General features: G+C 35.6%; 1 protein-coding gene across 1 annotated transcript in view; it reads right to left on the bottom strand.

The window, feature by feature from the left end:
• LOC105521848 (probable ATP-dependent DNA helicase HFM1) overlaps positions 1–9,054 on the bottom strand; it is a 117,732-nt gene extending 108,678 nt beyond the window's left edge. Inside the window, 4 exon segments of the mRNA XM_011956191.1 lie at positions 1,964–2,236; positions 2,272–2,308; positions 4,263–4,375; positions 8,984–9,054. Of these exon segments, the coding sequence (XP_011811581.1) occupies positions 1,964–2,236; positions 2,272–2,308; positions 4,263–4,375; positions 8,984–9,054 (494 nt within the window).
• Between the last annotated feature and the right edge of the window lie 2,069 nt (positions 9,055–11,123).

The following is an 11,123-nucleotide window of genomic DNA, read 5'->3' as shown; positions in this document are numbered from 1 at the left end:
CCATTAAAGGAAATTTTCAAAATGATGAAAAACTTTAATAAAAATTCCAAGTTAAATATGAAAGCCAAAAGCAAAGCACTAATAATAAGATAATCTGTAATCACACACCAGGGCCTGTCATGGAGTGGGAGGAGGGGAGAGGGAGAGCATTAGGAGATATACCTAATGTAAACAATGAGTTAATGGGTGCAGTGCACCAACATGGCACATGTATACATATGTAACAAACCAGCACGTTGTGCACATGTACTCTAGAACTTAAATAAATAATAATTAAAAAAAGAAAATGTGGCGCATTATACACCATGGAATACTATGCAGCCATAAAAAAGGATAAGTTCATGTCCTTTGCAGGGACATGGATGAAGCTGGAAATCATCATTCCGAGCAAACTTTTGCAAGGACAGAAAACTTAACACCACATGTTCTCACTCATAGCTGGGAACTGAACAATAAGAACACTTGGACACTGGGTGGGGAACATCACACACCAGGGCCTGTTGTGGGGTGAGGGGCTGAGGGAGGGATAGCACTAGGAGACATACCTAGTGCAAATGATGAGTTAATGGGTGCAGCACACCAACATGGCACATGTATACATATGTAACAAACCTGCACGTTGTGCACATATACCCTAGAACTTAAAATGTAATAAAAAAAAGAAAAGAAAAAAATACTCACCTCCAAAAAAAATGTTATGTTAAGTGAAAGAAGCCAGACACAAATGGCCCATATTTTGTATAATTCCACCTATATGAAATGTTTAGAATAGGTAAATCCATAGAGATGATAGAGACAGAAAGTAGATTAATGGTCACCAGGTGCTGTGGAAAGGGAGGAATGAAGAGTAACTGTTAATTAGTAAGAAATTTATTTTGCAGGAGATGAAAATGTTTTAAAATTAGTTAATAGTGATGGTTGCAAAACTATGTATTATAAAAACCAATGTGGGTAAATATGTAAGAATGAAAAAGTAAGAAAATAAAGTAATTCTACACTTCAAAAAGGTGAATTTTATGGTATGTAAATTATATCTTAATAAAGCTGTTATTACAAACATATAGAGATCAACATCAGCCAGACCCTTTACAGTGTCCATCAATCCTATCATTATTCTAATTAGACTGCTTTCCCATTCTCCATAATTTATTCCACTCTTCTCATTCTTGCTCCATACTCTCACATTTTCCCTCAAACTCCACAGATAACCACATCTCCTATGTCAGAGAAAACAAAAACAATCAACTAAACTTCTTCTGAATCTTGAATCCATATACCCAATTGAATATTTGGACTATTTATAAATACGTAAAATCAACATGGCCATATCTGTACTCATCACCTTCCCCTGAACCTGTTCTTACTTTACAGTTCTTTAAATCAAAAAAGGGCACTACCAGCCTTCATCATTCTGGCTCAAACCAAAAACCTAGGAGTCAGATCTCATATCCAATAATCACTTAAGTCCTGTGGGATTGTATCTCCTAAATAATTCTGGATTGTCTCCATTCCTGATACCACTGTCCTAGGTCTGGCTACCACTTTCTCCCATCTAGATTAATAAGACAATCTTTCAAGTGGACCTTCATTGGGGCCGATGAACACTTAAAGAAAAGAAAATCTAATTTCACTCCTCTGTTTAAAACTCAAGGCATTAGGAAAATGGGCCTCAAACTTTGTGTGCATAATAATAACCTAGAAAATTTGTTCAAAATGAAGATTCCTGTGTCCCACCTGGACTGTTGTGGTACCATTTGTAGTAGATAGTTAAATATTACAATTATGGTTATTTTTATGTGTAGGACAAGGACTATGACACCAGGAATGCAGAAACTAAGGAATTATTTAGGAGATAGAATTTTGCTGCTTTTCTCATTCACATTCTACCATATTTAATACTTTTAGATGTATAAATATTCAAATTTATTCATAGAATATTATTTGGTTTAATTATAATAATTACCTTTTCCAGAATACTGATGTGCTCTTTCCTTTATCTTCTGCAAAATTAACTAATTTTGTATCATCAGGAATACTCTTCTCAGGTGTTATCTCAGTGCCAATGTGATTTTTATATTTCTGAGAACCATATGTCAGCTTGCCAGTGACATGTGATAAGTCATTTTTACCTACCCCTTCTAAATTTAGATCATCCTGTTCATATTTATTAGAAGGAAAGGCAAATTGGAATTTTTGTGTTGGCGAAATATAATTTGTGTCTTCATTAGTTATCTTTGCAAAATATACTTTGTGTCTTCATTAGTTATCTTTAAATTTGATGTTAACATTTTTGGCCTCTTTTCCTGACCTACAAAAAAAGTATATATTAATTATTACATGTTCTCCATTAAAGGAAATTTTCAAAATGATGAAAAACTTTAATAAAAATTCCAAGTTAAATATGAAAGCCAAAAGCAAAGCACTAATAATAAGATAATCCGTAATACCATAGGTTTTAAAATACAGGTAATTGTTACACTTATGGTATATTACATCACTAAAAGACACTCAGAAATTAATATGGAATTATTGAATTAAATTTGAAGTTTACATAGTACCTGTATTATAAAATAGGTTTAATTTCTTTCTGACTCATAACAAATGATATAATTATACAAGTAATTACGAAGATTTAAAATTTATATAAATGATTTACACACAGAAATACCATGACCAATTATATAAAATGTTACCAAACACAATTCATTATTAACATATCTAATGCTTTTAAGTTTGTAATCTTGCTTCTAAAATCAAAATAAAGGAATGTTTTCATCAGAGTGACAGAATTTTAAAGGTTTCTTTAGAAGCTTTACAAGAATTTTTAGGGAAGTTTAGGAGGAATTTGGATGTCTTACTAGAAATTAAATTTGCTTTAGCATCTATGTATCTACGTTATACTCTATGCTATATATTATTTAAGTATATATATAACATATATGTAAATTACAAAGCTTAATAATAAAATGTATGTGTATGAGCCTATGATCCAATTTAAAAATTAAAATTTTACTAATATTCCATTAGCTCACATACATTGTTTGAGTGATTGTTTTTGAGCTTTTTTAAAATGGTATCACACTATATTTAATCTTCTGCATCTCACTTTTTTCACTCAATATTTCTGGGAGCTGGTTACCAGGCAATCTTACCTTTAGTAAATGGCAAGGCAAAAACTGAATAGTAGTGATAGGAATTTTAATAGTAACAGAAAAAATATTCATAAAACAAAAAATCAACACGTGTGTGTAATAGTGTATTGTGTTCATTTATGTATGCATATGTATGTGTATTATATGTACAGAGAAGAAAAATGTTTTAAATTTTAAGATTTGGTGGGCACTATTTTGTTTTGGGGGAGTATGTATGTATTTAGAGATGAGGGGGGTCTGTTTGTTTATTTATTTATTTATTTATTTATTTAGAGATAGGGTCTCACTATGTTGCCCAGGCTGGAGTGCAGTGGCTATTCACAGCCTCCGAAGTAGCTGGGGTTACAGGCAAGTGCCACTGCATTCAGCTTGGTGACCATTCTTTTTAATAAAAGAAGGATCTGACTTTCATTTTATTTCATTAAAATAAAGAAATTTTAATTGCTTACACAATGAGTATACATATTTTGGGGGGATATCTGATATTTTTGATACATGCATACACAATGTGTAATGATCAAATCAGAGATTTTTAAGAAAACACTGCCATGAACTGTATGGGTTTGGCTTCACAACAAATAAGTGATAATTTACCAAACAGTTTATTACTTTCTTTTTTTTTTTTGAAACGGATTCTCCCTCTATTGCCCATGATAGAGTGATACAGTGGTGCGATCTTGGCTCACTGCACTCTCTGCCTCCTGGGTTCGTGCCATTCTCCTGCCTCAGCCTCCCTAGTAGCTGGGACTACAGGCACATGCCACTACACCCAGCTAGTTTTTTTTGCATTTTTAGTGGAGATGTGGTTTCATCATATTGGCCAGGATGGTCTCGATCTCCTGACCTCGTGATCCGCCCGTCTCGGCCTCCCAAAGTGATGGGATTACAGGCTTGAGCCACCGCACCCAGCGACTTTCTAATTCTTACTCTAACTCCTGAGTATCTGAAATTTCTGAAATCAATACCCAATATGAGTATACATATTTTGGGGGCATATGCAATATTCTGATACATGCATACACAATATGTAACAATCAAATCAGGGCTTTAAAAAAACTATTGCCATGAACTGTATGGGTTTGGCTTCAAAACAAATATGTGATAATTTACCTAACAGTTTATGACTTTCTAATTCTTCCTCTAACTCCTGAGTATCTGGAATTTCTGAAATCAATGGAGCAGGAGGGAGAAACTAACCTAATGACTTTTCATTATCTGGATGGCTATATAAAATATAAAAATGTGAGTATATATGTTAATAAAGATGTAACATGAGAAGCTATGTATTTATTAAACATTACTCAATTATAGACTCTTAAACATCCTATAAATTAACTTTCTGTCAGCACTTTGATTTATCCCTACATAGCAGTGTTCTCAACCTTTTACCCTTATGTATCATAGGATTAATGATTCTGTTGTGTGAGATATGCTACCGAAATAATGGCAATAACTCTAGCTCCTTTTCTCCAATTCAAATGCCAGTAACAGGAATCTTAAATCTGCTCCAATATAAAAACAAAGGAGTAAATCATTCTCAAACTTTAGCATTTTAACTATTACAAGTAACAAATTACTTGACATATCTCACAACTAATCACGGGTCATCAATGTGTAAATGACACCATTACTGGTATTCCAGAGCTGGGATCCCCAATTCCTGGGCTGCAGACTGATACTGGCCTGTTAGGTACCCGGCTGCACAGCAGGAGGTGAGCAGCGGGCAAGTAGGCATTACTGCCTGAGCTCCGACTCCTGTGAGATCAGCAAGGTCATTAGATTCTCACAGGAGTGCGAGCCCTATTGTGAACTGCACATGAGAGTGCTCTAGGTTGCATGCTCCTTATGAGAATCTAATGCCTGATGATCTGAGGTGGAACAGTTTCATCCCAAAACCATCTGTGGAAAAACTGTCTGCAAATTCAGTCCCTGGTGCCAAAAAGATTGGGGACCGTTGTTCTAGAGTATTCCTATAACATTATTACAAATTAACCTAAATATTCTTAGTGCAGAACCATCTACAAACTACAGAAAAATCCAAGAAATCATTTGAAACTGACAATCTCTTTATAACCTATAGTAATTGATATTTTTGCCACCCTGTTGGCATCATTAACTACCCCTCCTCATCTTTCAACTGTGATCGTGTTAACTGATACTGCTTTAATGGTTCCTTTCCCATCAAAGTTGACTTGTTCTTCATTAGGACAAAAATGTAAGTGTTGGGTGACAGGAAATAAAGTTGAGAAGAGCATCATATATTTTGTCTATACCAAGTCCCAAAGATTTTATGATCTAGTCATTTAGGATGTTACGCTCTCTAAAGTGAGAGAGTCAGTCTTTTACTTTTCTGTCTCTCAGAGCACCTAGCACATAGCTACTCCAACCATATTTTCCAAGTAAAAAATCTACAACGCATTATCTGGCAACATCTGACAGACTGTTTAATAACAGGCCAGATCTTTTAAAATGTAGGACTAGGTCAGAGGGTGCCCAAGATCACCCCCTGTTCAATAATTCCCTAAAATGACTCATAAGACTCAGCATACAGTCCTACTTATGGCTACCAGGACAAAGTCCAAGGAAAACCAGGCATGAGCTTTTAAGAGTCTTCTCCCAGCGCACTCTGCGGGAGGCACTTCATTATCTCAGTAATGACTTAGGACAATACCCATGAAATGTTGCCAAAGAAGGGAAGTTCTTCAGGGACTCAATGCCCAGGTTTTTATTGGGGGCTAACTAACATTAGCATAAGCATCCCCTGTCTGGCACACACCTAAATTCCAGAATCTCGGAAAAAAAGCAGGTGTTCACATAAACCATATTATTTGTATAAACAGTTTACACACAGTAAGCCACTGCTGTCAGCTAACGGAGGGGATCTTCCTGAAATCTAAGTTCTCAGACTCTAGCCAAAGCCAATCTTGCAAGCAGGCCTTTTCAAGAACAGCAGTTTAGGCTGCTATGTTAACTCTTTTCTACACAAGGACTATTTCAGAAAATCCAAGAAAGAGGAATAATAGCTCTACTATTCCGTCTCTTAATAAAATCAAATCTCCCTTATAATTTCCCAATCTTTTCTCCAGAGGCGACATCATCATCCCAGTCACCCAGAATCCAAACCACAGTATCTTTTTCACTAAGTAGATCTAGATATATATTAGGTCTTATGGTATATTCCTTGTAATGCTTCTTAAATTCATCATTTCCTTTGTGTTTCCATGGTCATTATCATAATCAAGGCTCTTATTAACTTGTCTTAACTGCCTTCACTGCCTCCAGGCTTTCTCTCTAATTAATTTTACAGGTTCCTACCATATTCATTTGGAATTGTTTTCATTACATTACTCCATTCAAAATCCTTCAGTGGCTTTGAAAGATTGCCAAACTTCCTAGTGGCCTTAGACCACCTTACAGTTTTAACTCTCCTACACATACCTTATAGTCCAAACTAAACTGAACTCCCTATTGTATAACAAATAGATAATGCATTCTGTTTCTCCTCATCTTTTTTTAAATTTTCCTCCTGAGACAAGAGTCTCACTCTGCCACCCAGGTTGGAGTGCAGTGGCGAGATCTCAGATCACTGCAACCTCCACCTCCTGGGTTCACATGATTCTCATGCCTCAGCCTCCCCAGTAGCTGGGATTACAGATATATACCACTATGTCCGGCTACTTTTTGTATTTTTAGTAATGACGGCATTTCACCATGTTGGCCAGGATAGTCTCAAACTCCTAGACTCAAGTGATCTGCCCACCTCAACCTCCCAAAGTGCTGGGATTACAGGTGTAAGCCACCGTGCCTGGTCACTCCTCACCTGCATTCAAAGATATTTACTCAGCTTTCCCCTGTGCCTTGCCCCACTCCAATATCTACCTACAGAAATCTACCATATTATTCATTCATTAATCCATTCAGTAATTATTTACTGAGTACTATGTACCAGGTATTGTTCTAGGCACTAGAGCTTATATTCAAATGCTGGCTCAAATCCTACCTTTTCCAAGAAATCTCCCTAGGTTCCCAAAGATTTTCTCCTCCCTTCTTCTTATAGAGGGAACCTATAATATGTATTATAGTCTGCCTTGAGCTGTGTGAATGTACCAATAGATAATAGAAACAGACAGACATGTAGGTGAATAGATATGACAGATACATATTTGATACTCCCTCTAGATTATAAACACCCAAGAGTTTTATTTTTATGTCCATTTACATTAGCATACTTAGCAAAGCCCTTTACATAATTTCAATAAATATTTGTTAATTCCAAGGTTTTTAACCCACAGTGAATTATATCCAAAATCCTTATTCCAGTATTTAACACACATCACCATCTAACCTCAACTTAGAATTTCTAACTTTATGTCTCAATGTTTCTGCTTCATGAATCATCTACTCCTGGAAACTTCTCTACATGTTATCCTTAAAAGTACCATGAATTGTCCCATCTCCATCCTTTTTCTCTTGCTCTACCACTCTGCCTTCAAATACCTACTTCTTCTCTTCCTATAGAAATTATCAAATCCTTCAAAGCCTCCTGAAGTCTCCCCCTACTACCCAAAAAGCCTGACCTGACTGTGTAGAGCAAGACAACCTTCCTTCCAAGTCTGAAATTTCGTTGCATGAACATATGCTTCTCATTTGCTTCACACATATTTTTGACTATATTTTCAGAAAAACAACCATGTCACAAAATTTGCATTGGCCAGTCCTGATTAACACATGTTGCCCAAGTTGGATGTGCTCTTTCACTTTCAAAAGTGTCCCAGTATAGATGGTTATTTACATGGTCATATTACTTATTAATGCCTTTCTATTTGTGTGTTTAATCTCAACTAGATTTTAAGTATTTTATAAGTAAAAGTCTGTTTCATCCTTTTTATAACCCTTTCAATTTTCATTCAATATTTGAATGAATAAGTAAAATAATAAATGAGGCAATAAATACACCTCATTAAAATAGGATAATACAATACACTAAAAATACATAGAAAATTCAGAATTGAACAATGCACATGAAAATCCACAAAAGCCAGTATTTAACATACTACCTACTCTCTAGTCTTATTTTCTGTGGTCTCACATCTTTATTCCCACCCCTACTTCCTGCCAGCACTTAATGTGCCTATCATACTTTGCCTTTGCCATACTGTTCATTGTTTCCAAATGGTGATGTCATTCCTTGTCCTGAGCTACTCTTTGAGCATTATTTCCCATTTTTAGCTTGGCCAAAAATAATATGAACAAACCAGATATGCAAATAAATGCAAGCCAAATAGGCAATAATTTATTCTTTGTTTGTTTGTGGTTTTTTTCAGACAGAGTTTCACTCTGTTGTTCAGGCTAGAGTGCAGTGGCGCCATCTTGGCTCACTGCAACCTCCGCCACCAGCTTCAAGCGATTCTCATGCCTCAGCCTCCCAAGTAGCTGGGATTAGAGGCATGCACCATCAAGCCCAGCTAATTTTTTTGTACTTTTAGTAAAGACAGGGTTTCACTATGTTGGCTAGGTTGGTCTTGAACTCCTAACTTCAGGTGATCTACCCGCCTCAGCCTCCCAAAGTGCTGGGATTACAGGAGTGAGCCACTACGCCTGGCCCAAATCTATTCTATTTTTTAAATCATAACATTTAAGATGTTAAACTTCAGTTACTCCCCTATACTACCGGTAAGAGAATTCCATGTTTACCAAATATGTAACTGAAATATCATTCTGTGGATTCCTCATTTTTATTTGTATATTTACCAGAGAGAAAACTAAAACTCACCCAAATTCAAAAAACCTAAAGTAATACACTGTGTTATCAATCTTTAAGGGAGACTTACTTTTCAACTTCATCTGGTTTTTCAAAAAACAAATTATCCAAAGAAAACAAGCAATCATTTGATTTCAGCATTGTTGAAAACTGGACTTTGTCATAAATCTACAAAATATGGAAAAAGTAGTTTATATTTTATTTATAAAGATGTAGAACAATATTTCTATATAAACTATAATCACTAATTTTCCACAGTCTCCTGTAAAATATAACCAAAGACTATCCTTCCAGCTTCATTGTCTGCAACCTCCCTTAAAGCACCTCAACGTTCAAATACATTATTCTCTGCTTTCCACTCATTCATGGATTCACACTTGCTCCCTTCTCTTCATAGTGCTCCAATGCTTGGAATGTGTTTTCTTCCATTCTCCAACTGGCAAATTCCTATCCATCCTTCAAGGTCTAGGTCAAATGTCATTTCTTCTTCAAAGGCTTTTCTGAATTTGTCTTCTTCCTCAAGGCAGAATTAATCAGACTTCTTGGGCTCTTAATACTTTGTTCACATCATTATTTTTGAGTTAGGACAGCACATTTTATTGTGAATGTGTGCACCTGTAACAATATACTATGTAAATATGCAGGGATTTGCTTCAAAATAAAGGGGAGAGATGAAAGAGTATTGAAATAATATTGACAATGAGTTGATCACAGCTAGAGCTATGTAATAGATACATGGGGCTCATTATAATTTTTTTCATATGTTTGAACTTTTCCCAAATAAAAAAATTACAAGTTTAACATACATATGCATATTTACAATATTATACAATGCCGTCTCAAAAAAAAAAAATTCAGCATTGGCCATCTTGGAATATAACAAAAATCTAGGCTGAACAAAGATGCAAATGTGATTAAAAAAGAAAACTAGTCTCTAGATACACACATTGCTCCCATTAGAATTATTTTTCCCTGCATATCCCAATTTTTTCTAAATTCTTAAACACCATAGGACATTCTATATGACAAAACATAAAATCAGATGAACAAATTGTAAAACATAAATCACATTTCTGTTTCTTCTGTTTTAGTTAATACACTGTAAATTTGTCCTCAAGACAGAAACCACAATCAAAGAAATTCTATTAATGCCATCTAGTGGAGAAATACGCATTACCAAGTCAGATTATGTCTCTCCAATTTTGAATCCTCCTTGATGTGGGGATGAGATACAAGTGGGAGTGATGTGGGGAAGGGAGAATGTTTCCACTTGACAAATGCTACTGTATGAGAACTAAACCTGTATATATACTTTAGGGCTGTTCTTACTGATTCAGAATATTGTGGGGTTTTCGCTATTTTCGTTATTGGGTTCTTCCCCCTTCCATCTGTATAATATAATTGCCCTCTTCATTGTTCTCTATCTATTAATAAGTTACCAACAAAAACAAGTGTAAAAATGAAACAAATTGGTGTGGTTCTATAAATGTCTAAAACAATTTGACTATACGCAAAATAAAAGCCTAGGATAATAGGGCAGGAGGTAGAGGGAGTCATTCAGAAATATGCGAAGTCTTTAACAGCTTTAAGTAAACAATTTCAGAACTTGAAAAAAATTATCTGAAAAAGTATAAATGAAAATGTTAATCACATTTTTATAGTGCCCAAAAGTAACAAATAAAATGTTCCCTTTCTAGTTTTAGGAAAACGACGCTCAAACAAAAGAAACTTTTTCTAAAATAAATCTCACCAGACCACTTTCATATGGCTTTGCTACCTCAGAATTTAAGTCGAAAATCTTTTTTTTTTTTTTTTTTGAGACGGGGTCTGACTCTGTCACCCAGGCTGGGGTGCAGTGGCCAGATCTCAGCTCACTGCAAGCTCCGCCTCCTGGGTTTACGCCATTTTCCTGCCTCAGCCTCCCGAGTAGCTGGAACTACAGGTGCCTGCCACCTCGCCCGGCTAGTTTTTTGTATTTTTTAGTAGAGACGGGGTTTCACTGTTAGCCAGGATGGTCTCGATCTCCTGACCTCGTGATCCGCCTGTCTCGGCCTCCCAAAGTGCTGGGATTACAGGCTTGAGCCACTGTGCCAGGCCTAAGTCGAAAATCTTAAGGCTAACATTTACACACTTGAATACTTTCTTCCCAAAGCAACTACAAATAGACAACAAAACTACAAATTTAAAACATTTGGGAAGAAAAGTGTTGC

The sequence above is a fragment of the Colobus angolensis genome, unplaced genomic scaffold (assembly GCF_000951035.1).
Source record: "Colobus angolensis palliatus isolate OR3802 unplaced genomic scaffold, Cang.pa_1.0 Scaffold41, whole genome shotgun sequence".
Taxonomy (NCBI): domain Eukaryota; kingdom Metazoa; phylum Chordata; class Mammalia; order Primates; family Cercopithecidae; genus Colobus; species Colobus angolensis.
Note: the sequence above shows the minus strand (reverse complement) of the source record. Positions and strands in the feature narration are given on the sequence as shown.